The sequence below is a fragment of the Protopterus annectens genome, chromosome 3.part0 (assembly GCF_019279795.1).
Source record: "Protopterus annectens isolate FY-2018-M chromosome 3.part0, PAN1.0, whole genome shotgun sequence".
In the NCBI taxonomy this organism is placed as follows: Eukaryota; Metazoa; Chordata; order Ceratodontiformes; family Protopteridae; genus Protopterus; species Protopterus annectens.
This window is the reverse complement of record NC_056731.1, coordinates 1152703847-1152731512: the sequence shown is the minus strand read 5'-3', so window position 1 is coordinate 1152731512 and position 27666 is coordinate 1152703847. Positions and strand designations below refer to the sequence as shown.

The window sequence follows — 27666 nt, the reverse complement described above, 5'->3', positions numbered from 1 at the left end:
ATGTTGAACTTCAAAAATGTAACCACATTGCGCTCTGCTGGAAGAAAGCTGATGAGTCAAGCATTGTATAATTGTTTGATCTCAAAACTCGGAGCCACGATGTCTGGATGAAGGAATTCTTCCTATTGTTTTGGGACCAGAGGTAATTGCTAGAATTTACAAGTATGTCGTTTATTGCCATGTTTCCTGACCAGGCGGCAAGCTTACTAAAAAATGTAAATGTAGAGTGTCAGCCTGGGAACCAGGGAATTGTTAAAAATTATGTAATCTAAAATGAGTCAGCAGAATGTATTATCAATTTAAAGGACTTTCTCAGAGACAGAGAGCGAGCATTTTGCATTTGTCTTGAGAACATCCAACTCACCAGCACACCGCCTGTGCTCTGTATGCAAGTAGGATCTTAGACTTTAGTGTCTCTCTCAGAAAGAGCTAGGAAATAGGAAGATTAGACTAGCTGTTTTCTGTATTAATGTCAGAACTATTCTACTGCATTATTTTAAGCATTTTCCTGTGATCTCTGAACTCTTGACTAGCACTGTGTAATAAGAAGTATGGCCTTGTGTTCTTTATTATTAAATATTTTGAAACATTTCAACTGTGGCTGTTTTATGTAGAAATAATTTAAGCTCTAGAGTACATTGCATATATACAGTGATACTGGCCAAGCCATTCCAATAAGCCTTAAAAAGTTCTGGTCACATTAACTGGGTAATAATATTGCACAGTAATAATTGGACACCCTTTGGTAGGGGCCTTTTTAGTAGCTGATAAGTATGGGTCCTGGCGGCAGTGATTACTACCCTATAGCCTGGACAGAAGGAGCACAGCTAGTTAACCTGCATCAGCCTTCTCCAGGAGTGTCTGTGTGGTTGTATATAAATCATATCTCAAAGTGTGTGTGTGTGTGTGTGTGTGTGTGTGTGTGTGTGTGTGTGTATGTCAGGTACTTGGGCAGGGGCACAAAGCACTAGTTGGACAGAGTGTTAGGAGGACTTGGCTTGGGACCCTGACTAAGGACCCCAACTCTATAGCTGTGCCAGTGGAGAGTCTTATTGGGGATCTGGAGAGAACAGGAGAAACCAGCCCCAGACTGACTGGGATCTCTGTGTGCTCTTAAGGGAATTGTATTTTACTGTGTGTGTATTTGTCATCCTTCCCAAAGGGGATGCCCCTCACTGGTGTTAGTGGTGAGGATCGAGGCTCCTTGATTGCTGGGCCAGTGTATGAGAGTCGCACTCTGCTATAAACAAATTCTACAACAGGAGGAGGAAAATGAGGAGGAATAAGGTGAAGTCCCAAGACTGGAAAAACTCCCTTATCAGCCTCAACAAAAAGTTGGGATCCCTCATCAAATCCTCTAAAGCTAGCTATGAAAATAGAAGTTATGTTCTTACCATAACGTTCCATGTTAGTTGTCTTCTTCTCGCCTTCTTCTTGCTGGATGGGTTCGGAGCCGACCTCGGCTCCGACTCGGCCACTCTAAAAGCTCGAGAGTTGGTTCCACCGGCTCGAGGCTCCCCTTATATCCCACAATGCTAGGCGAGAGTTACCTCAGATCTCGTTTGTAAGCTAACCCAGCTTATATCAAAAAACAGTAAAACTGTGAAACAGAATCCACCTCTAACAGCAGGAAGAACAGGGGTGACCTATATCCTGATACAAGAAAATATGCATAATAGCATATGACTAAGAAAGAGGTGGTAGAAAGAGCGGTCACGATCACAACTCCTCTAGGTCTGTCCAGGCCAGGGGGAAGGAGGGTGGGACGCAAGAAGGCGAGAAGAAGACAACTAACATGGAACGTTATGGTAAGAACATAACTTCTATATGTTAAGTTGTCTATCTCGCCTTCATTCTTGCTGGATGGGACCAAGCCCCTAGCACTTTGTCCCGGTGGCCTAACGGAACAGACTCCTGAGAACAGTGGAACCAAAATTAGCTCTATGCCTAGAAGCTAAATCCAACTTATAATGGGAAATAAAAGTGTGAGGAGTAGCCCAAGTAGCCGCTGCACAAATGGTGTCAATAGGCAGTCTGTCTTGGAAGGCTAGAGAAGTAGCCAAAGCTCTTGTGGAATGGGCTTTAGGTTTATTAGGCAGTTTTTGGTGTCTAATCTCATAAACAAGGGTAATCAGAGATGTTAGCCATCTGGATAAAGATACCTTTGAAACTGGAAGTCCCTTTCTGCTTTCCGCATAGGAGACAAACAGCTGATCAGATTTTCTGAATTGTTTCGTCCTGTCCAAGTAGTACCTTAATTGACGAACATCCAGGCAGTGTAATTTTTGTTCAGACCTATTTGAATACTCCGCGCACAGGACACGCAGCTCAATGCATTGGTTTAGATTTGTTCTTGACTCCACCTTAGGCAAAAGGACGGGTTAGTTCAGAAGGAAACTCTGTCCTTATGGAACACAAGGTAAGGAGAACGACAACTGAGTGCTTGAAGTTCTGAAATTCTTCTAGCTGATGTGATAGCCACCAGAAAGAGAGTTTTCCATGATAATAACTTTAAGGAACATGAAGCTGCAGGTTCGAAAGGGGAAAGAATCAAAGAAGCAAGAACTAAATTTAGGTCCCAAGGAGAAGGAGGATTTCTTACAGGAGGCCTGAGAAGAAAAACTCCTTTCAAAAAGGCTTTGCAGAGTTTGTGGGACATTAGGGCAGATTCAGAAATACCCACATGGAAATTAGAAATAGCTGCCAATTGAACCTTAAGAGTAGATGGAGATGAACCTGCATGGAAGAGTTCAGCAAGAAAATCAAGGACTAGTTGGATGGAAGCGGTGAAAGGATCTATGTCCTTTCCTTGTGCCCAATATGAGAAGCGTTTCCACTTACTCAAATAAATCTTCGAGTGGAAGATTTATGGGAAGCTATCAAAATATCTCTAACAGAGTGAGATAATTGTGGAAGCCTGGCTACGGTTGGAAGTGGAGGAACCAAGCAGTGAGGTTCAGAGAGGGGAGGGAGCGATGAAACTGACCCGACTGATGGATCAAAAGATCTGGAACTAGGTCCAGATTCCACGGTCGCCCAAAAGAAATCGATGTAGAAAGGGGAACCACACTTGTCGAGGCCAGTAAGGAGCAATGAGGATCAATGAGGCCTTCTGAGCGATAGCTTTCTGTATTACTTGAGAGATCAGTGGGAAAGGAGGAAATGCATACAGAAGTCCCCGGGCCAAACTTGGACTAGCGTCCCTGCTGGGTTGGCCTGGTAAAGGGAATAGAGTGAAGTATTCTCTGCACTTGCTGTTTTGGGGAGTAGCAAAAGATCGCAGCAAGGCTGACCCCACTTGAGAAATATCTCTCTCACTACAGAGTCTTTCAGAGACCACTCGTGAGGCATGAGAATAGCTCTGCTCAACTTGTCCGCAATGTGATTGGACTTCCCGGGATGTGCGTTGCTATCAGAAAACGCTGAGAAGAAATCGCCCATTGCCACAGTCTGAGTGCTTCTCGACACAGGGGTATGATCTGGTTCCGCCTTGTTTGTTGATGTACCACACTACAGACATATTGTCTGTCTGGATTGCAATCGCTCCCAAGGGAAGAGAGTCTTGAAGGGCTTGCAACGCTAAAAGCACTGCTCTCATCTCCAGAACATTTATGTGCAAGTGGCATTCGTTTGGTTGCCATGTGCCCTGGACTGTCCTGCCCTGATAATGCCCCCACCCGATCAGGGAGGCATCCGTTGTCAGAGTAGCAACCGGAGGAGGTGGAACAAATGGTCTCCCCAACAGGAGCTGGGGAAGACATCCACCACATGAGATGCTTTTGCACGCTTGCGTGATCATAATGGTGTGAGACATTGGAAGTTCCTGGTATGACCATTGAGAAAAGAGCATCCACTGAAGGATCCGCATGTGGTATCTGGCCAATGGGAGGAGAGGTATGGCCGCTGCCATGATTCCCAACACCTTTAGAACTAACCTGGCTTTGGCTCTGTTGTTGTTGAGAAGAAGTGACACCAATTTTTGAATGTCTGATATCCTTTGGTTCGTTAGTGTTGCAGACATGTTTACAGTATCTAAATTTAGCCTATGTAGGTAATAGTACGACAAGGCGACAAAACAGACTTTTCGCAATTTATTGAGATACCCAGTTTTTGACAGACGCGAAAAGTGTAGTCTCTGGCCATCAGAAGGAGATGCTTGGTGGGAGCTGTGAGGAGCCAGTCGTCCAAATATGGAAACACCTGGAATCCTTGTCGTCTCAGGTGAGAAGCTACCACTGCCATGCATTTGGTAAACACTCGGGGGGCAGTGGTGAGACCAAAGGGCAGGGCCCTGAATTGAAAATGACTGGTTCCCAGCCTGAAGCGGAGGAATCTTCTGGAGCGCCTGTTCATTTTTATGTGATAGTACGCGTCCTGAAGGTCTATAGAGCACATCCAGTTTCCTTTTCCCAATAGGGGAAGAATGGATTGCAGCGTGACCATCCGAAATCTTGTTTTCTTGACCGATCTGTTCAAGATACTGAGATCCAAAATTGGTCTCCAGTCCCCTGTTTTCTTTGGAACTAAAAAGAACCTTGAGTAGATTCCGGATCCTTGTTGGTCTGCTGGCACTGGCTGAATAGCTCTTTTGCAAGCAGTTTGGAAATTTCCAAAGCTGCTATATGCCTTGGGGCGGGTGGAACAGCTGGAAGGGATTTTTGGGACTGATTTGGAAAACGAAGAAAGGGGATGGAATAACCTTCGAATGATGGACTGTACCCATTTGTCTTGTGTCAAGGATAGCCAGACTTCTGGGTACAGTGACAATCTTCCCCCGACTGCCTCCGAAGATGGGCAGTCGGGCAACACCTCAGGGATGCTGAAAGGGCTTGTCAGGAAAGGCTTCCCGATTGCCCTGGTTCTGCGGACCCCCCCTGCCCCTAGGGCGACGCCTACCATTGTTATTCCCATCTCTGCCTTTGGTAGGAAAACGACTCTGTCGTCAGGCTAAGTCCCTTGAGATTGTTTACGGAACCACATCTTTCCACCCTTCTGGCCTTTGGGGTAAGGCCTAGAAGGAGTCGAAAAACGGACTCCGACGGCAGAAAGGGTCTTGCCATCAGTCTCGCACCTAGTCAGGGTTTCTTTCACTTGAGGACCAAAAAGAGATGATCCATCAAAAGGGAGTTCGTGAAAGACGCCTTGAAAGGTTCCAGAAAGTTGCATAGCCGCATCCAGGCGTGCCTACGTAAGGCTACCCCTGTTCCTGTGGCTCTGCTCGCTCCATCGGCCGCATAAGAGAGGAGGCGCATGGAGGAGTTGGAAATGGAATTAAGGATAGCCAGCTGCGTGTTCATTTTTTCTTGGAACCCCGCAGCTGTAGGGTCCTTCAACATCTCACTCGCTTCCTTGACCAAGTCCCTTTGAAGACGAGTGAAATGGCACAGGTAATTCAGCGAACGCATGGTAAAAGTCGCTGAGGAGAACATCCGCTTCGTACCTATCCATGGACCTAGATTCTTTGTTAGGTGGATGGACAGGCACTGAAGGATCAGCCAGTTCCTTCTTTGTGGCGGCAGCTACCACCATAGCATCCACAGAAACTCCTTTTGATAAAAATTGCTTGTCTGATGGAGCTGTGATGAATTTGGAGGGTCTCCTGGGAGTGGGGTCCACTGAATCAGGAGCCGCCCATGCCTTCTTAGCTACCACCTGCATGAGGGGTCAAGGGGGACACCCAGGAGGTGGAAGGACGAGAGCCAAACGCCTCAAGATACACACATTCGTCCTCTCAAGGGTTGAGGGCTGGCCAATTTCCCTCTGTTTAAGGATCTCCAGAATGTCTGCAAATGAGACATCTTCAGAAGGGGAACGGGGGGAACCCTCAGAATCATCCAGATCTGTGTCCGACGTGATAGACTCAGGTGAGTCAATGTGCTTCCTCTTGCACTTCCTTTTCCGAGGGGGCTCTTCTGCCAAATCAGGAGAGGCCTCGAAGAGGATGAAATCCCAAAGGGGCTCTTGAGGAGCTGGCTCTCTGCGGTCCGGAATGAGGGAGTGAGTCGACTTACCCTGAGGCAGCATAGAGGGAGGGGCTGACGGGACCGACTGTGGAGTAGAGCCAGGCTCTAACACACTCCGCATGACCTCGAAGCACCCCTGTCAGGCAGAGCCAGAGGTCCCCGCCCGAGGAGCTAAGGACCCCTCGGCACCGACAGTGATGGCTCCGAGGCGATGTCGGAGCCGAACTCACCAGCGCCAAGCACCGAGAGGGAGAGGGGTCGGACAAGGGTCCGATGCCACTCACCCCTCGGAGCCGACGAGGGAAGTCCGCGCCGAGATTCCTCCACGGAAGAAAACGGAGCCGACGACGGAGCCGAAGACAATTGTCTCGGCCCGAGGTGACCACAGTCTCGGTTCCGACACGACCCGCCCGAACTCAAAAGAGTCAAGGAGGAAAGAGTTGATGGACGGGGCAGGCACCGACTGATGAGTCGGGCTCTGAAGCATCTGGGCTAGTGCCTCGGACTTGAGTAGTCGACTCACCACCCTCTGAAGGTCATGATCGGAAAGCCTCGATGACCTAGAGGAATGAGACCTTTGGCTCCGCTCAGACAGCAGGGGAGAACCTGGAGCCGAATGAACGGAGCCACGAGAAGGTGACCTAGACCTCTTTCTGGTTGTCGGCTCAAGATCTTGTCGGAGCCGACACGGTACTCGATAACCTCGGCTCCGGCCGGAGCCGAGGAAGCCACAGAAACTGTGGACTGAGCCTTATCGGCTCCAGCCGGAGCCGATAAAGGCAAAGGTTGAACAACCTGAGGTCTCGGCTCAGAAGCCGGAGCCGAAGACCTCGATGCCTTAGAGGGCTTCCCTGTTGAGACAGACAGGGAATCCTCAGGCTTCAACAAGCCTCTCAGAATTAGCTTGTTTTTTTCTTTCCTGCAGGACCCTGGGGCTGAAGCCATGGCAAACAGCACAGGAGTCCTGCAGGTGCAAAGGCCCCAGACAATAGACACAAGAAGTGTGAGCGTCTGTCAGAGACATTTTCTGACAGCACGCATCACACTTCTTGAACTGAGACCTTTGCTTCTTTTGACATAGCCTAACTGGTGAACACAAACACACACTCAAACACACCAGTTATGCCCTGTCAGAATAACAATTTTAGTAAAGATACTAAAAATAAAGTACAACTAACTGTAGCAAATTATAGTAAACTACACAAACACTCCCTAGGGAAGAGAAGGCCTAAGGCCCAAGGGAAGAACCAAAGGTTCTTTTAAACAAGAAACGGGAAAAATTAGGGTCGGGGATAAAGTTCTATGAACTATACTAATTTAAGAAGAATTAAACTGAAAAAGGGGAAAAAGAGTAACTTTTAATAGAAAAAGCTAAAACTCACCAGGAACCGGTAGAAGCAACCAACCTCGAAGCTGTAGCGGCAAACGAGATCTGAGGTAACTCTCGCCTAGCATTGTGGGATATAAGGGGAGCCTCGAGCCGGTGGAACCAACTCTCGAGCTTTTAGAGTGGCCGAGTCGGAGCCGAGGTCGGCTCCGAACCCATCCAGCAAGAATGAAGGCGAGATAGACAACTTAACATACAGAATTGCAGCAGGTAGTGAAGACAGCCACAATGCCTTTTATTAGTTATGTAAAGAATCTCCACGGCAATACCCAGATTTGCTCGAAGCTACTGCACAATGGTATCTCCTACATCAAACCAACAGATACTGCCAATATACTGGCTGACAGATTCAGTGACAACTTTACCCCTCTCCCCCCCTACCAAAGGGCCAATCACAATACCAGTAGATTGCCAGGCACAGAGTATTACTGCTGCACAGGTTAAAACAGCACTGTCCAATGCCAACAATACAGCTTCTATAGGACCTGACAATATCCCTAGCTGTATTCTAGATGAACTACAGAGTGAACTGGCACCTCACCTGTGTGCCCTATTCAAACAAAGCCTCACCCTCAGGCTTTGTCCCTACCAAATGGCGCACTGCTACAGTCATCCCTCTTCACAAAAGAGGAGTGACTACAGACCCTGGGAATTATCACCTCATTAGCCTGACGACTCTGATATCCAAAACTATGGAACGCATCATAATGGCCCTAATAAACAAGGATATAGGGAATCTCCAAACTCTGGATCCCACACAGTTTAGTTTTGTGAAGGGTAGATCATGCCTGCTCAACCTGGTCGATTTCTTTGAGTCAATCACCAGAGCTGTGGATGAAGGCAAGGTGGTTCATACAGCATACCTTCATCTGGCCAAGGCCTTTGATACCATTCCCCACTCAGGAATCATAGAAAAACTCACTAAGCTAGGCATCAATGCCTATATCACTACGTGGGTTGCAAACTGGCTCACAGATAGAATCCACAGTGTGAAAGTAGCTGACTCCAAGTCAGACTGCTGACCAGTCAAGAGTTGAGTCCCACAAGGTTCGGTCCTGGGTCCTCTCCTATTTGGTATCTACTTCTCTGAAGTCCAGGCCAACACGAAGGGACTCTGGCTGACAAAGTTCGCAGATGACTGCAAGTTGTCAGCCATAATTAACTCCCCAAGTGATGTTGACATCCTACAGAAAGGCCTCACTGAGAACAAAGACTGGTGTCAGAACCATGGCCTTAAGCTCAATGCCAAAAAATGTGTCACCCCCTTTGGGAAAAACCCGGTTCCCATGAATTACCACATCGGTGATAGTCCACTGAACACAGAAGGCATTGGAGATCTGGGAACACAGGTTGACAGCAACCTTTCTTTTGACCACCATGTTGCCACTGTGGTCAGAACGTCCTATGTGACATCTCATTACTATGGGTTTTGCATCCAGGAAGAAAGAGATCTCTGTCTCCCTCTACTTTTTCCTCATTAGGCCAATCAGAGTACAATGCCCCATTTGGCATGTACCTCACTATACAGCTGAAACAACTGGAGAGGCCGCAAAAGTACCTCACAAAGAAGATACTAGGCACTTGTCGTATATGGAAAACCTCAAAAGAACTCCAACTATTCTCTGTCTCATATTGCCTACTTAGAGGCGATCTCAGCTTTACTTACAAAGCCATGTCTAAACCAGCTCTGTTAGAAATGCTACATCTAAAGAAATCCCAATCCCTCCGCACTTCACGCTCCAGAGACCTCAACCTCATTACCACAATCAACAGAACAAGCTGGAGGGACAGGTTCATAACCCAGACACTGCCCTGCATCCCGTGAGCAAGCTGGCAATCCAGCTAGTAATGTAAGTGTTTGCCCCGAGATTACTCAGCTTTTATACTATACTATACGTGAGTAGGGCATTGTGTCAAAAGGCTTGGCCAGGTCAAGGTAATGTGGTGTGAACTGTTTTACCTTCATCCATTGCTTTGGTGACGAGGGTAAAGCTTAAAATTTGTCCATGATTTTGAGCCTTTCACAATTTCTCCTGATTCTTGCCCGAAGAGGTTGAGAGATCAGAACATATGTTGACTGTCCCTGATTTTGTGTCATATTTTTGGTCTGTTCCTCATGTGTGTGATTTTCTGGAAAATTTATGAGGACTGCAAAACTTAAATAATGATAGACACTTGAGTTTCAGACTTCTAGACTTCATGTCCTTTAGAAAATGCAAGCCAATACAAAACCTGTTATTCTAGCAACACAGCATATAAGAACAATGTTATATTTAAAATCTGTCCCCGATTCTGGGCCTTTGATCTTTATCCCAACCCATTAAGTTTTTGACTTTATCCGTTGAGCTATGAGGTTTTGAAGTTTAAATAAGGACTGTGAGCAAATGCTGCGTTTACCACTTTCAAGCTTGACCTGTTGCATTTTTTATTTGCTCAATTACATAAAAAAGTGCAACAAAAACTGGGCAACTTCAAAAATAACAGCTTAACTGAAGGCTTAAAATCAGGCAAGAAGATTTAATAACTTTTTTATAAGCAGAATAAAAATCAGAGTATTTTTTATTGCTCTTTTAAATAAATTAATGTTTCTGGCGTGACTTAATCTAACAAAGCTGGGGCCAACTTGCATTAATGAAAAAAACGTGTTAAGACAAAGAAGAAACTTTAATAACTTCTGAAAACACAGTAACAGCAAAGTTATTTCAGTTTCTTGCTTGCATTAAGTCTTATTTTATCATCATGATCATTATTTTTACTGTTACTTCATAATTGACTGCCCAGAATGTACCTGGGTGGGCTGCTGCCACTTCAGTTGAGATGCACAATTCACAGAACTGCACTGACATGTTTGACAGTTATTAATTAATTAAATAACAGTGAAAACCATAAACTATCACAAATTGGAATGAAACAATGAAGTGTCAGTTGTAAAAAAATAAGCACTTTCTTTCCTTTGTCAAACACAGAAAGGAAGTGCTTATGTTTCATTCCAGCATCTGATCATTTATAGCAAGTAACAGTGCAAAATACCAGATCCGGATCATGGTTAAATGGGGCCCTAGGGAGGGTAATAGATTACCCCCCCCCCAGAGTAGCCCCTCCTGCAGCAACCCCCTACCGCTCCAGGAGCAGTCCTCTCCCCAACCACTCCATTGTGGCATTACTTGGCTATTTCTCATTTACCATAAACACTGTTCAAACCTGCTGTATGCACACTATTTTATTTATTTCTAAAATGATTACAGATATTGAAATAAAATAGCACAAACACTAACCCATTTGCTAAACAGTCTTGCAATGAAAACAGACTTAGCATGAGCAGTAAACTTCTCTGCCCTTGAAACTCACATTCATTGAAATGGCATGAAAACCCACATTCATTTTGCATCTGGCCAGTGGAGGACTAAGCTTACCTCTGGGCTGTTTTCAAACCATAGGTTCTTTACACATTTTTAGGGCCATGCATATATGTATGCGTTCTTTGATTCACCTTCCTGATTGTATTAAATTATATTCCTTGCATAATACAGCACCGCTTGTCAGAATGTGTTTTAAATTTGTAGTTTTGAACAGTCTTCTACTAAGCAATGAAACAAATGTATGAACCAATAATGATAAAACTACCCATTTCAGAAAATTTCAAACATTAACGGCCACTCAAACTTGTCATCAAAATCCACCTTGTTTGTGTCTTTCGGCTTTTCCCGGTTAGGGGTCGCCACAGCAGAACTCCGGTCCGCTAATGATTGGCAGTAGATTTTTTACGTGCCGAGTTTGCCAGCCCTGACGCACAACCTTCAACTAAGGCACGCCCATTCACTCATGTTTCCACACAGAAGACGCTCTAGCTGACAATCGAACGGCACAATGTCTTGCTGTGAGGAGACAACGCTACCGCAGCACCACCACCTCAGTTCATTACAATCTACCAATATCAGTAAATATGCAAAATCTCTGCAGAAGTAAAAGTCATCTAAATAACTCCACATTAAATGGATCTGTAACTAATGAAGAGGTTGCTGCTAGCAAAGCAAACACCTTTATATTCAATTGCTTCATCTACAAATAAAGTGCCTGTTGCCCTTGAAGAATAAATTGCTTAGGTTACATTAAAAAATAATAATAAAATAAGCTAGTAATATTGCAATAGGGAATGGATGGCAAACTGATAAGTTCATAGTTACTAGGTAACTCCTCCAAAGGAGGACATTCACAGGACTGCAGTATCCACTCTGTTTAAAGTACAACAAAGTACAGTATCAGGACTCCATCTGCATAGTGTGGGAGTAGAACCCACAGCTTAATGCATCAAAAGCACGTATGCTCCCTGTTGTGCTACTAACAATGCAAGCAGACTTGGCATAAGCAGCACTAAACTCCTCTCTCCCTGAAGCACTCAGCTTCTTATAAAATCCACTTGACACTCAACTAAATCTCTCAACTTCACAGCACAAAAAATTGGGTGGCAAAGGCCCAAAACCATGGACACATTTAACATTGCTTGTATAATCTTAGAAAGTTGCTAGAATAAAGTGTTTTGCATTACCATGCGTTTCCTGAAAGATACAAAGACTGAAACTTAAAGGGCTATTATTATTTAGTGAATTCAGTTCTCCCTGATTTGCCAGAAAACCACAAATTTTAAGAGGAACAGACCAAAAGTATGAGCCAAATATTCTGTGAAAACTTGGACAGTTGAGAGCTATGGGCTCAACTCCTTAAATAACAGTGCTGGTCTGGGTAGAGAGTACAGGCAAGTGTAAGGTACAGGGTTTGAGAGCCTGAGTAACACTAACCACCTTACTGGAGCATTTTACACACAGACATACACACAACAAATTAAAAGCCGGAAAACACAGCACTCGGGCAACAACACATGTAATGGCACTTGGGCAACAAAACTCTCCTTACCTAAAAGCACAACTCTGGAAGCAAGCAGCAATGATCAGCAAAAACACTCGGGGCTGGAAAACTCTTCTTAAAAGCTAAAAACACTTCGGAGTGATGAGGCACTGGCTCATATACTTACCTCACTCAATGGAACAGTTGGTTTAAATTCTGCATGTGCAAAGGTGTGGACTGTGTTTAAATCCATATTGGCATGCGATGCACACATGGGTCTTCCTTAAAGATGATGTTGGCCAGGGTGCACTCCCCCAGTAATCTATGTTGCTTAGTGCTGGATCAGGCTAGCCATTAGTTTTTAGCTCTTTCTTTCCCCAAGTGACAAGATGGTCTTATAGCTGTAAAAGTGTGTGTGTGTGTGTGTGTGGGGGGGGGGGGGGGGGCTCACCCTATGGTTCTGGCGCCCTTACCTGCCTGAATGTCAAATTCTGATGCCACAAAGTATGCTGCTTATGAACAAAAATGAGTAAACCATCTCTCATACACCACAGACATGAATTCCTTGTTAAATGACTTAAGAGTGACTTCCGTTTCTTTCCATACTTCAGTTGAAGCCAGTTCAGTCTACTATAAAAGCATCTCTCTGTTCATTCTACTAAAGATACCATAAAAAGTTATTCACAATTCTTGGAATTCTTTGTCAGCTTGAACTGCCTCATGTAGCTTTAAGAAAGCAGTCTTGAGTAGTAGTAGTCCTGTAACACTGTAGACAGCTAGTGGCAATGTGTTCCAGCAAAAAACTTGATAACAGTTCTTCGTAACCAGTCTGTTGGTGAATTCTACTTGCACTTCAGCATACTAAAAAAATATATATTAAATGTTGTCCAAAATTCACTTTAATCTAGTTAAGGAATGAAGTTTCAAATCTTGCCAAAACAGACAGGCACTTGAAACTTGTTTTTAATCCAGCCACTCAGATTACTCATGTGAGATTTTGAAGAATGATTGATATGTTTGCATGCATGTATGCTTCAGACCATACCAGTCAAAACATTAAATTCGACTACTGTCTCATCTTGCACAACTAGCAGGCAGATTACATTATGTTCTATATTGCACCAATATATCACCTCATTTCAATTAAGCTTTAGAGTAGCTGGGGTGGGACAAAGAGGACACTTGAAACTTAATGCTTCAAAATTGTAATTTAATGACAGAGTAAGATGTTTTAAATATTAAGTTATGCAATGGGATTGTTCTTTGTTTTAAAATGTAAAGTTTTATATACATTTTCAATGTTATTTTTTAATATGTTTTTTGTATTTTGTATAGTTCATGTGTAACACAGGTAGGTTTAAGTATGTATTGAATAGTTAATAAATTAGAATATGTAGGTGGGTGTTCCCAAATTACTTCCTTACATAGAACTGTGAAGGCTAAAGTGAGATTATTATATTATGCTGATAAAGTCATAATAATAGGACAAAAGCACTTAATAAAATATTAGAACCAATTTAAATAATCCAATGTTAAAACCAATAGTGTAACCAAGTGCTTTCGCCTTGTCACAAGCTTAAAAAGACTTCATCAGTTAGTGAATCACCAGGAATGGGACACTGTCATTAAGTTTTACCAGTTTGTGATAAAATACAGAGTTGAACACCATGCCATTTGGACACTTCCAAATCCAAAGGCCCTTGGGTATCCAACTCAAACATAAACATTTGGTTAAATACGAGTTTTCAAGTTGTAAATTTATCATTTTCTTGAGCTTACTTTCAAAAATGTAAGTTGAGACTTCAGTGACTGGCCTTGCAGTCTGGAGTTAAATGAGAAACAAGGTGCAAGCAACCAAGATTCAAAATCTTCCTCTTGTTCATTTAGGCCAATAGGATTGTCACAGATCACCACACCTCCTCTTGTTGCCAGGTTACCTTGGGTGACAACTTGAGCAAAAAGAAAACAGTTCAGAATAGCATTCAGGTTAGTATTAGGCAAGCCAGCTCCCCAGAGGCAGTTGAACAAAATTCAGGCTGTAGCAGGAGTAAATTTCAATAATTGCTGGAGAAGCAAAGTGAGTTCACCTGGTGGGATCCATAGTTTAACGAAATAAACACGTGGTCAAATGATTAAGTGAAATTTGCAACAATTAATGTTATTAATTCCATCATATGAGGTCTACAACACTATTGGTGGATTATTACTATTTAAATGTTTCATTCCTGTAGTTCACTAATTCTGAAAAAGTAACTTTTAAGTTTACGACAAGACTAAGGCGCTCAGTTACACTATACGTTGTAACTTTGGATTATTTTAAGTTGGTTCAAATTAAAGTGATAGTTGTTTTGGATGGTCCGCTCCTTTCTTTTTTTGTTTTACTGTTATTTTATTTGTGCTTAATAAATATTGCTTGACATTTGTCCAGAGACTGCCTGATTCTATTATCTTTTTGCTGGTTATCAATCCAGATCACTCCTTAATGCATACTGTCTTTTAAATGTTGATATTGCACATACAGTCAAAATTGAGCACTTTAGTGCTCCAAGTGTGGACCAAATGTATTAAATTATAGTTAATGTACTCACCATAAAGTACAGTTTTGTACCTACCATAAATGTAGATGTCCGAGAGGAATGCATCTGCAGTCCTTACAAATGGGTTGTCCTGTCGTCAGGCAGCCCTTCGGTCGGCCGGATTCCAAAGTCTGGGTCTGGCTTCGGCTGGTGTCGCACTTCACCCGACGTCATTGCGGCAGTTCTTCGGGTATAAAGGCATCAGCCGACGCCATTTTCCTCAGTGTTTCTTGCCCCAGATGCCAGGTGCCCTCTTGGATGGCTAAATTTGGATAAATGCCAAATATTCCAAATAGTAGAGAGCAAACACACAAAATAAGCATGTATGTACATATATACAAACAAATACACCATAATAGATCCCCCCCAAGCTAGCTGAAGATTGGCAAGTACCCTAGGAGTACCTCAGAGCGGAAGGAGGGTGGGTAATCCTGACTGCAGATGCATTCCTCTCGGACATCTACATTTATGGTAGGTACAAAACTGTACTATGTCCTTCAAGGATGCATCTGCAGTCCTTACAAATGGGTAGAATACCATAGCTAGACTAGGGGAGGAGGAAATGAGAGTAGATTATGGTGTAGTTAGTATCCCTTGCAAAACAGCAGTGGCAAAGCCAGCACGGGATCTAGAGTATAGAGGTAAATTATAATGCTTGGTAAATGTATGCACGGAGGTCCAAGTAGCAGCCTCTATAATGTCCTTGGTAGCCACTCCTCGTAAGAAAGCTGTGGTAGTGGCTGTAGCCCTTGTGGAGTGAGGCCTGATGTTCTCTAGAGTTTTCTTTCCATGGTAGGAGTAACAAAATCTAATGCAATTTCCTATCCATTTGGAGATTGTCTGTTTAGAAATTGGTTTTCCTTCCTTTCCTGTTGCATATGCTACCAGAAGCTGGTCAGTTTTTCTATTGTTTTTTGTCCTGTCCAGGTAGTAGCGTAATTGTCTGTGTACATCCAAGGTATGCAAGAGCTTTTCTCCCCTGTTCTGTGGATTGGGGAAGAATGTTGGAAGGTGGATAGCCTGATTTAAAGAGACTCTGGATACCACCTTAGGCATAAATGTAGGATTTGTTCTTAAGGACACTATCTTGATGGAAGATCAGGAAGGGTTGTAATGCCATTAATGCCTGTAGTTCAGAGACCCTTCTTGCTGAAGTTATTGCCAGCAGGAAAGCAGTCTTCCAGGATAAGTATTGCAATTCTGATGTAGCTGCTGGTTCGAAAGGAGGTAGAGTCAGTTTTTCTAGCACAAAGTTCAAGTCCCATGCTGGCAATGGAGGTTTCCTGGGAGGTTTTACATTTTTAATTCCTCTCAGAAACTGTCTGAGCAGAGGTTGCGAGAAGACAGGAGGATCCAAGCTGTATTCTGCTGAAATAGCTGATGCATGTATCTTGATGGAGGAATAGGACAGGCCTGTATGAAAAAGCTCCGCCAAGTACTCCAGGATGTTGGCTATGTTCACCAGAGTCACATCTTGGCCCTTTGCAGTACTCCAGATGAGATATCTTTTCCATTTTGCTGCATAATTCTTTCTTGTTGAAGGTCTACGAGCCTCCAGGATTATGTCTTTAACCCTTTGGGATAAATTTGGGTTAATTGCTGTTATGTAATGTTCCAGGCAGTTAGCTGCAGAGTTTTTAGGTTTGGATGCAGGATGTTGTAGTTGTTCTGTGTCAGCAGTAATGGGATCAGGGGCAGTGTCCATATTTGTTCCCGAGACATGCTCCTCAGCAGTGGATACCAATGTTGTCTTGGCCAGTCTGGGGCTATCAGAATGATCCTCGGACGTTCCTCTTTGATCTTGAGAAGCACCTTGTGCATCAAAGGTGGTGGTGGGAATGCGTATGCTGTCAGGTTTTTCCAACTGAAGGATAGAGAGTCCACCTTCCAAGCAAGTGGGTGGTAAGTCCTTGTGCAGAATTTCTTCAACCGGTGATTGAGTGGGGATGCAAACAAGTCTATTTGTGGTAATCCCCATTCTCTTGTGATGGTTTTGAAGATGTCCGGATGCAGCATCCATTCGTGGGCATCTGTTGTAGTTCTGCTTAATATGTCTGCTAGAATGTTTTCCTTCCCTGGTACATAAATTGACTGTAACTGAATGTTGTAGCTCAGAGCCACATCCCATAGGTCCAGTGCCAACCGGCATAGAGGGTATGAGTGTGTGCCTCCCTGTTTGTTGATGTACCACATAACCGTGGTGTTGTCTGTCCTTATCATCAACTGGCCTTCTTGGAGAATAGGTCTGAATGCCTGGATTGCCAATTTTACTGCCATCATTTCTTTTAGATTTATGTGCAGATGCAGCTGGTCTTGAGCCTATAGGCCTTGAATGCACTTGCCCATCATGTGTGCCCCCCAACCGAGGTCTGAGGCATCTGTCGTGATGGTTTGTCTTGGTTGACTTTTGCAGAAGGGCAGTCCTGTGTTTGATTGACAGGCCCGAGCCCACCATAAGAACTCTTGCTTCAGGCATGGGATCATTGGAATTTTTGTTTCTAGGCTGTGCTTGTGCTGAGACCACAAATTCTTTAGGTACCACTGTAGCTTTCTCATATGCAGCCTGGCATGAGGGACCAGTATTATGCAGGATGCCATGAAGCCTAGAGCTTGTAGCACTTTTCTTGCAGTTAGATGGCTCTGCTTTGTTAATGCCAAGAAGTAGAGAAGAAGTTGCTCTTTCTTTTCTGTGGTTATAAATGCCATTTGTTTTGATGTGTCCAATTCTGCACCCAGAAAGGTTATTTTTTTGGGATGGAATCAGTCTTGACTTTTTTGTATTGACTGTATATCCCAGGGCTTGCAGCAGGTAGATGACTCTTTGTAAGTCTCCTGTTTGTTTTTGTTGTCCGCTTGTATCAGGCAGTCGTCCAGGTAGGGATAGATTTGAATTCCCTGAAGTCTGCAATGAGCGATTACTGATGCCAGGCATTTCGTGAACACTCTGGGCGCAGTAGATAAGCCAAAGGGCAATGCTGAGAATTGATAATGCTCTGATCCAGCAAGAAATCTGAGGTATCTTCTGCAAATTGGTCTTATGGGGACGTGCAGGTATGCCTCCTTGAGATCTAGAGTTACCAGCCAACACTCCTTGCCCAGCATGGGAAGAAGCTGCTGTAGGGTCAGCATTTTGAATTTTGGAACAATGAGGAATGTGTTTAAAGCGGACAGGTCTAGAATAGGCCTCCATTTGTTTTCCTTTCTTGGTACCAGGAAGAGCCTGGAGTAAAATCCCTTCCCTTGCTCCGAAAATGGTACCTTTTCTACAGCTCTCATTCTTAATAATTGAGATATTTGTTTTAGAGCTTCTGTCCTTTGAGAAGGTGGTAGGTTTGGCATTCCTCTCTTTCCTGGTAGTGCATGGAAATGGAACCTGTAACCTTTGTCTATAGTCTGCAAAATCCATTTTTCTCTTGTAATGCAGTACCAGTTTTTTGAAAATAATGATAGCTTTCCGCCTAAGGGTGCTTCTAGTTGTTCCCTGGTAGGCGGTGCCACCGCCAAGTCACTGTGATTGAGTTGTTGTAGTGGTGGTGGCTGTATCGGTGCCTCGTTGGTTGTTACCCTGCCACTGGCGACCCCTGTAGGCACCCCTGGCTTGGTTTCTGCCTCTAGAGCGTCTATTCCTGCCTCTTTGTGTCTTAGAGGAGTCTGGAAAGGAACAATTTCTGGAGGGCCAGTTCCTGCTAAACCTTGGAGGTTGAACTTGTAGGAAATCTTTGACTGTTTGCACAGATTTTGCTTTCTCTTCCATCTTTTTTAGTACCTGCTGTGCGGGGGCACCAAATAAATTGACCTTGTCCATAGGTGCATCCAAAAGCTTAGATTTGACATGGTCTGGTAAAACCTGTTCTTTCAACCATGCATGTCTCCTGATAACTGTGCCAGTCATGGCTGATCTAAAGGAAGCCTCCAGTGCATCATAGCCACATTTTAAAGAATGGTTACTAACTTGCTGTATGTTATGTAACATTTCTAGAATATACTTTTTATCTAAAGATTCTTCAGAGGACAGCTTTTTAGTCAACTGGTCAAGCATAAACTCTTGATATTGAATCATATGAAATTGGCAGTCAAAGCTCTAGCTGACAAAGTAGCAGAGGTGTAAACTTTTTTACCCCATCTCTCTAAGGACCTTGAATCCCTTTCAGAGGGGAGGGGTTTTTTAGAAGAAGTAGCTGCTACAGCTTTTGGGCCCTGGGAGATAGTCTCTGGATCTGCAAAAGGAGCCTTATATAAGTGGTGATGAGTGTCCGGGACCCTGTAGTACCTATCGGGCTTAGCAGGGGCCGGAGGTAAAGTATCAGGAGCAGTGCAAGCATCATTAAATGCATCATCAACAACAGATAGAACTGGAGGTATAGCCAAGGGCCTATGCTGTGGCAAGTGTAGAAAGGTCCTAAGCCTTTTTCTAGAGTCTGAGAAATCTTGGCCCTGCCACTGAAATTGTTCCCTCATAGCATGCAAGGTTTCCCCAAAGGAAAATTCCTCAGGAGGAGAGGCTGAAGGGATGGATTCCTCAGCATCAGAGTCTTCGTAAGAAGAATAAGAAGCCTCAGGAGGGTCTGTATGATCTGAGTCATCAGAGGAATCATCTGTGGCTACTGGCTCAGGGGGCTCTGCTCTAGGCCTCTTTTCTGGGGGAGGGAGAGAGGCCCTGTCTGGATGAGGCTGGGATCCCCGAATTAAAGAGATGAGATCCTCTGCCAAAGAAAGCATATGGGAGCTGGTGCTGGGCCTGTGAGAGGGGGGCTTGGCAGGCACAGGTTTTGAAGCTTTGGCTGCTTTAGCCCTGGCAAAGGCCTTAATAGACATAGCTGGAGGAGGCCTAGCAGCTCCACGTGCAGGGGTAGAAATATCTAGGGGAATGGTGTCTGATAAATCCTGTGAAATCGCAACAGAAGGTTGGATTTCAGAAGCCGTTTCTACCGGGATAGAAGAGGCCTCGGTAGAAGGCAAGTTATCGGCTGAAGAAAGAACCGCTTGCTCGGTTTCGGCCGAAACAGAGACACTCGTGGTTTGCTTAACCGCGGTTTCAGCGAAACCGCGGACCGCGAGTGTCGGTCCTTTCTTTCGCTTTTGGTTATTTGCGTAGTCGGAGGATCTGACGGCATAATGTAGGCAAAATCGGGCGAAAATCTGTTCAGCAAAGTCCGGCGGCGTCTAAGCGTCCGTCGGTTAAAGAAGCACAGGCTAGACAAGCTGCTACGTCGTGGTCTGGGCCTAAACAATGTATGCAATAGGAGTGGAAATCTTTATGAGGTATTTGTTTCCCACAAGATAAACAGTTATTAACTTTCTCTGACATCGGCTGAGGCAAGAAAGAGTCCCCAACGGGGTACTTAGCTTTATAGAAGTCTTGGTAGTATTCGGTAGTAGTAATCTCTGGATCTGACCGACCGGCACTTGCGAACAGCTTCTGCTTCGGGCTCCACGTGGCAAGAAAGACTACGGAAAATGGCGTCGGCTGATGCCTTTATACCCGAAGAACTGCCGCAATGACGTCGGGTGAAGTGCGACACCAGCCGAAGCCAGACCCAGACTTTGGAATCCGGCCGACCGAAGGGCTGCCTGACGACAGGACAACCCATTTGTAAGGACTGCAGATGCATCCTTGAAGGACATCTCTGCATCTGTGTTGTCTGTTTTCATCCTTCCTCAAGTCTTGGATCCCACTCGGAGCCATCCTTAGCCACATAAAAAGAAGTTATGTCTTACCATAACATTCCACCTGTGTTGTTCATCTTATTTCATTCATCACTGTTGTGTTCGGTTCCAAGCCCTTGGAACAGAGTCAGCCTTTTAACAAGCTCGTGCCAGCCAAAAAAACTCTCGAGCTAAGTTTCTATCCAGAATGCCCTTCCTCCCTGTTACCTCAGATCGAGTTTGCTAGAGAAAGAGAAGTAAAGCAGAGGCCACTTCTGCACAAAAACCCTAGGACACCACTTGGACCCAAAACATCCCCCAGGAGCCTCTGGAGGGAGAAGGAGGGTGGGAAGTGATTAATGAAAGAAGATGAACAACACAGATGGAATGTTATGTAAGACAACTTCTTTATCTGATGTTGTTAATCTTCTTCCCATTCATCACTGACGGGACAGAATCTCAAGCTACCTTGAGGTCCATGGGCGGCCCTTTTTGAAGAACATCCTTGAGTACTATTGAGCCGAAGGCAGCTCTCCCTTTGGAGACCAAGTCCAATTTGTAATGATTAATAAAGGCATGAGGCTAGCCCAAGTAGCTGCTGCGCAGATGTCATCCATTGAAGCATTGGAATGGAAAGCTACAGATGTTGCCATAGATCTAGTTGAGTGAGCTTTAACTTTTGGCATAGGTTCTTTACTGAGGGAATAAATGAAACGTATGCAGTCCCTTAGCCATTTCGATAATGTAACCTTGGAAACAGCATCTCCCATTCTGGGCCCAGAAAAGGAAATGAAAAGCTGTTCAGACTTGTGGATAAGTTTAGTCCTGTCTAGGTAAAATCTCAGTTACCTATGTATGTCCAAGGAGTGAATGCAATACTCTCCTCTATTGGAAAATTTCAGAAAAAACACTGGTAGGTCAATGGTCTGGTTAATGGAAAATTCAGAACAACTTTGGGAAGGAAGGATGGATTCGTCTGAAGTGATACTCTGTCTTTATGAAAGACCAGATAGGGCCTATTGGTACACAATGCCTGCAGCTCTGAGACCCTTCTGGCAGACATGACTGCTATAGAGAACAAACATTTCCAAGACAAAACTTTAGGCCACACCTCACAGCAGGTTCAAAAGTTTTTTGAATCAAAGACTGAAGGACTGAAGTGAGGGTCCATGGTTCCACACGTTGTCTGACAGGAGGTCTAATATGAGAGGTTCCCTTCAGGAAGGCCTTGCACAGATGTAAAGAGATAAGAGGGGTGCCATCTATACCATTGTGGAAATTAGAAATTGCCACTAGGTGTACTTGTACCGTAGAGGCAGAGGCTCCATTATCAAAAAACGTAGCCAAATACTGAAGTACCGCAGTTACTGGAGCCGAATAAGGGTCTAGCATGTTACCCTTACACCAGATGGAGAACCTCTTGCATTTATCCTGATATAGTTTTCTGGTGGATGGTTTATGAGAGGCCAGAATGATGTTTCGAACAGGCGAGGAGAGATTAGCTTGCCTGGCAACTAACGGAAGTGGAGAAACCAAGCTGTCAGCTTGAGACTGGACAGATTTGGGTGACTCAACCCTTGGGGGTGAGTAACCAGATCTGGAAGAGGGTCCAGAATCCATGGCGGGTATACTAGGTGAGGCCAAAGGAAGGGGAACCAAACTTGTCGAGGCCAGAACGGAGCTATGAGGATTACCTTGCATCTCAACCAAAGAGCTTTCTTTAGAAATTGTGGAATTAGGATGATGGGGGGATAGGCGTAAAGAAGTCCCGTGGGCCAATCTTGGATTAGGGACTCCCTCTCTGGGGGAAGCAGGGCAAAATAGTTCCTGCACTTGTTGTTCGAAGGAGAGGTGAACAGATCGCAGCAAGGCTGGCCCCAGTGGCTGAAGATTTCTGTCGCCACCTCGGGGTTGAGGGACCACTCGTGAAGCAGGAGGATGCATCTGCTCAGTTTGTCCGCAATTAAGTTGGAGCTCCCCAGGATATGTGTTGCTATCAAATACTGGTTGAAAGCTATCACCCACTGCCAAATTCTCATGGCTTCTCGACACAGGGAATAGGACTTGGTTCCTCCTTGCTTGTTGATATACCAGACCATTGACAAATTGTCTGACTGAATTGCTACTGTCCCGGAAGGGAGAGCCGAATGAAAGGCCTGCAGCGCTAACATTACTGTTCTCAGTTCCAGAACACCGATGTGCTGGTGGGCCTCTGAGGTGGACCATGTGCCTTAGACAGTCTTCCCCTGGAAATGCCCCCCCCCCCCACCTACCCAATCAGGGAAGCATTCGTGGTCAGGGCTCTGGGCTGAGGGGATTGAAATGGGAGACTCCAAAGTTCTGGGTATGGCTTCATCCACCAAAGTAGGTCCTGTTTGCAGGAGTTGGTTACTCAAATCTGGTAATAGAGAGGGTGATAGTTGGGGAACCATTGACAAAGGAGCCATTGCAGGATCCGCATATGTAGCTTCGCTAGAGGCACTATTGGAATCGAGGCTGCCATAGAACCCAGGGCCTGAAGAACTTCCCTTGCTGAAACCTTGCTGAAACTTTTGCATGACAAAGTATCACTCGGAGCTGGAGCCTGAAATGCTTGAGTCTGATTTGGGAGTGATACTAGAGAGGACTGGGTATCGAACACTGCTCCAATGAATTCTACTAGTTGTGTAGTAGTAAGGCTTGAATTCTCCCAATGTATCATTATTCCGAACAATTTTGCCAGAGAGAGAGAGTACAATGCAGTTCTGTTACCAGAACATGCTTGGTGGGGGCGGCGAGGAGCCAGTCATCCACATATGGAAACACCTGGAATCCTTGCAGTCTCAAGTGAGCTGTGACCACTGCCATGCATTTCGTGAAAACACTGGGGCCTGTAGAAAGACAGAACGGCAGGGCATGAAATTGATAATGACTGGCCCGTAGCCGGAAGCAAAGCAAGCTCTTGAAGCATTTGCCCATCCTGATGTGGTAATACACATCCTGGAGATCTATCTAGCACATCCGATCATCTCTCAAAAAGGGGAGAATGGACTGAACCATGACCATCCAGAATTTGGTTTGGGTGACAGACTTGTTTAAGCTGCTGAGATCCAAAATAGGTTTCCAGTCCACTGTCTTTTTTGGCATCAAAAATAATCTTGAGTAAAATCCGGATCCATGTTTGTCTGGCGGGACTGGTTGGATGACTCTGAGACAGCTTTATTATCTCTGAAGCTGCTGCTTCCCCCTTTGACTGGGTGAACATCGGGAAGTTTTCTCGGAAGATTTGGTTGAAAAGAAAGGGGAATGGTGTAACCTCTGGTGATGATTCTCTACACCCAACAATTGGTGGTAATAGATTGCCAGGCAGCTTGGTCCAGAGAGAAACTACCCCCAACTGCTTCCAGAGGTAAGCAATCAGGCTACTCCTCAGGAGCGCTGGTAAGGCTGTCCAGAGAAGAAGTCCCTGGAGCCTTGGTTAGAAGGACACCCTCTGCCTCTGTAGGGGCATCTTCCAGAAATGTTACCCCCTCTGCCCCTGGGTGTATCATCACCACATGCGGCACGGAAAGGACCCTGAGATACTTTTGCCACATTTTCTCACTCCTCTGATTCCTGGAGAAGGTACGTTGAGAACTGGAAAACCGTAGGCCTATGGCAGACAGAGTCTTTCTGACTTGCTCACACCTGGCTAGCGTGTCCTTCACTTTGGAGCCAAGAAGGGACAATGCTTCGAGGGGAGCATTCAAAAAGGAAGACTTGAACAGGTCCTCGAGGTCACAAATGCACATCCAGGCATAATAATGCCCAAACCCGCTGCTCTGGCCACCTCTTTCGGTCGCATGTGAAAGCAACCTTAAGGACGAGTTGGATATAGATTCCAGGGTTGCAAGCTGCAAGGTCACATTGTCCCGGACCTCGTCAGACAACTGTCCTAAGAATGTCCCAAAGAGTTCAGAGATTAAGTCCCTCTGGAGCCTCGTAAAATGTGCCAAAAAGTTCAGTGACCGTATAGCAAGGGTCCCTGATGCAAAAACTCGCTTCCCCAAGTCTGTCCACCACCTGGGACTCCCTGTTGGGCAGATGGACAGCAGGACTTTCCTCAGCCAAGTCCTTTTTCATGGCCGCCACCACCATCATACCATCAACTGGTAACCCTTTGGACCAATGTGGGTTCTCCTTGGGAGGGGAAAGAAATTTGTCAGGTCTCCGAGGGATCGCCTCAATGGAATCAGGGTTCTTCCAAGTGCGCTGCACGACGAGCTCATTGGCAGGCGGGGTCACCCAAGAGGTAGAAGGCTGAGTGCAAAAAGCCTGCAGGAACATTGACTCCTTAAAAAAGTGTTGGGAGGAATTCCAGTCACCTCTTCGTTTTAGCATTTCCTGGATGTCTCCAAAGGAGACATCAGAAGGTGACCAAGGGGACCCTTCACCATCTTTGTAATCCGTGTCTTCCATTAAGGACTCCTGGGGGGAGTCCATGTGCTTCCTCTTGCACATCTTCTTTCGAGGGGGCTCCTCAGTGGGGGTATCCAAGGAGGACTCGGAAGAGCGGGTACCCTGAACAAGGGTGTCCTGTGGCTTCTCTGCCCGATGTCCCGAGGGGGGGGGGGTGGACTGTGGCAGCTGTAGCTCAGGGGGTGAAAACTGGGGTTCTGACATCAAATGAGTGTTTCCAGAAGTGACAGCCCTCTCCATCGTGTGGAAAGCAGGTCTGCCCTAAGACGGATGGGAGCCCGGAAATGAGAAAAAACCTCGGGACCGGGGTCATACCCCGCTCCGACAAACCCACTCCCATGGATGAAGCCTCAAGCAGGATCGGTGCAGACGTGGCTATTGGCACAGAGGATGGAATCGAGGAGAAACACTGCTTCATGCCCCAGGCCGAAGCTCCCATCCCCCAGTCCCCTGATTAAGGAAGGACCGGTTCTGCAGGAACCGAAGACCAAAGGGACAAACTCGGAGCCGGAGTGAGGTGCACTATAGGCACCGAGGTAATGGGTTCTGAGAAGGATGTCAGAGCAGAAGGCTTCGGAACTGAAAGGGTCGAAGGAGAGTAAGACGGAGTCTGTGGAGAAACCAACCCAAGTCCTGCAGGCGGATGGGTCTTAGAAAGTGTGGGTATCCCCCTGGCTACCAACAGCTTGTGCACAAGACGCACCACATCGTGTTCCGACAGGCTCCTAGTGGATCTAGTGAATATTCCAGATGGGGAGTCAGGACGTTCAATGAATGGGCTATACACCTGGCCCAGAAATGGATCTACAGAAGGGGATTATCAGGTCTGTAGTGCAAGGTCTGCCGGCACTGAAGTCTCAAGTTTTCAGACCAGGAGTAACGGGGTCAAATCCTGTTTTATCAGTAAAACGCTCTGTGCCGAAGTGGCACTCAGAGCCGAAACTGTTCCAAAATCGTAACTAGCGACGGTATCACAGGTGTGCCCTGAGCCGAAGTGGCCACAGGTGCCGAAGTCGAAAAAGGTGTGTTAAGGTCTATAATCAGTGTTAGAGGCAGGACAGGTGCCGAAACTGGCACCGGTATCGAAGGTTTCGAGATGCTTGGAGCAGAGCAAGACGGAGCCGTAGAGGAAGATTTATGCTCCGAAGACAACTTTGGGACCTCTGAATTGACAGGCTTACCCTGATCACCCGATGGTGAGTAGGAAATTGAGTGGGACCTCTGTCTTTAGTAGGAGGGGTTCAGACCTCCAGAGCAGAAATGGCCTCTGAAAAGGGAGACTTATGCAACCCTTTCAGTATTAGTTTATTTTTGCGCTCATTAAGAGTGCGTTGACAAACTCTGACAAATTACTGCAAGTGGTCTCTGGCTTGAATTAGTAGAGGCTTGGTGGAAGCAGACAGCAGCCAGTCATCTAGACACAGAAACATCCAGAATCCTTTCAGTCTCAGGTGAGCTGCAACCACTGTTTCCCAGGTGTTCAAGTCTGTGGTGAGATCCAAGGGCAAGTCTTCTGGAACGCCTGTGTATCTTGATATATTACATTACACATCCTGAAGATCCAGAAAGCACATCCAATTGTCCTTCCTTAAAGTGGAAGGATGGACTGAACTGTGAGCATCCAGAACTTCGTGTGTTTCACACACCAATTTAGATTGCTGACATCCAATATTGGTCTTAGGTCCCCAGTCATCTTAGGCAGCAAAAAGAATCTAAGTTCTTGACCCTAACTGATCTGAAGGGACCAGATGGATGACTCTTTCTAGTAGCAGTCTTATTTCTGTAACTGTGGTCTTCATCTGACTTGGAACATCAGGAATTTTTCTGCTGTGCTTTGGGGAGCAAGGAAAAACGGTACATAATAGCCACTGGATATAATACTCTGGACCCAAGAATCTTTAGTAATAGTGGTCCAGGCTAGTGGGTACTGTGATAGGCATCCCCCAAACTGCCTCCAAAGTGCAATAGTCAATAATCTTTCAGGGATGCTGAAAGGGCTTAAACGAAAATGAACCTCTGAAGCCTTGATGTTAGGGACAGTCTCTGCCACAAGAAAGTACAGTTGTGTACACTTACCATAAATGTAGATGTTTGAGTGTATTCACTGTTGCAGTTATCCCATTTCGGTTATCCCTGCCAGGGTAGCCCTCAGTCAGCCCGAATACCGGCTTAGTATTTCTGCATCGGTTGCTGTCGCTTCAGGACTGACGTCAGGTCATCAGTGGTACAAAAACAAGCAGCCAATGCAATTACATCAGTTTTTCTTGCCCTAAATGTTAGGAGCCCCCAATAAGGAGCTAGGTTATGGTGGAAGAACACTACCAGTAGAAAGTAAATACCAAAAATTTCTTGTAAGGAGAGACAGAAAGAGAGAGAGAGAGACAAGGGGGGGTGGAGGGAGAGAAACCAGGACTGCAACAGTGAATACACTCTAACATCTACATTTATGGTAAGTGTACACAACTGTACTATGTTCGTGTTTCACTGTTGCAGTCATCACATTTGGGTTGATTCCCAAAGCTGAAGAAAAGGGTGGAGGCAGTCAAGAACACTGGGGGCTGGCTAGGATGCCCTGCAAGACTGCAGTGGCAAAGCCTGCCCTGGATTTGGAGAAGATAGACAGGTGGTAATGCTTGGTAAAGGTATGAACAGAAGTCCATGTTGTAGCCTCCAGGATGTCCCTGGTGGGGACCCCTCTGAGGAAAGCTGCAGAGGTGGAGGTTGCTCTGGTGGGTACCCTTGGGGGTAGGTTTTCCGTGACATTTGTAGCAGAAATGGATGCAATGTGCAATCCATTTGGTAATTGTTTGTTTGG

The 27666-nt window shown here is 45.4% G+C and overlaps 1 protein-coding gene across 3 annotated transcripts in view; it reads right to left on the bottom strand.

Annotated features, from left to right (window-relative positions):
* Positions 1 to 27666, bottom strand: part of CCHR3.PART0H8orf88 (chromosome chr3.part0 C8orf88 homolog) — a 1151988-nt gene that overhangs the window by 208744 nt on the left and 915578 nt on the right. The window contains exon 5 of one of the 3 annotated variants that reach the window (XM_044065382.1): positions 13972 to 14141. The exons of the other annotated variants lie outside the window; for them this stretch is intronic. Coding sequence (XP_043921317.1) covers positions 13972 to 14141 — 170 coding nt within the window. The remainder of the gene's footprint in view (positions 1 to 13971; positions 14142 to 27666) is intronic. 3 annotated transcript variants of the gene reach the window in all.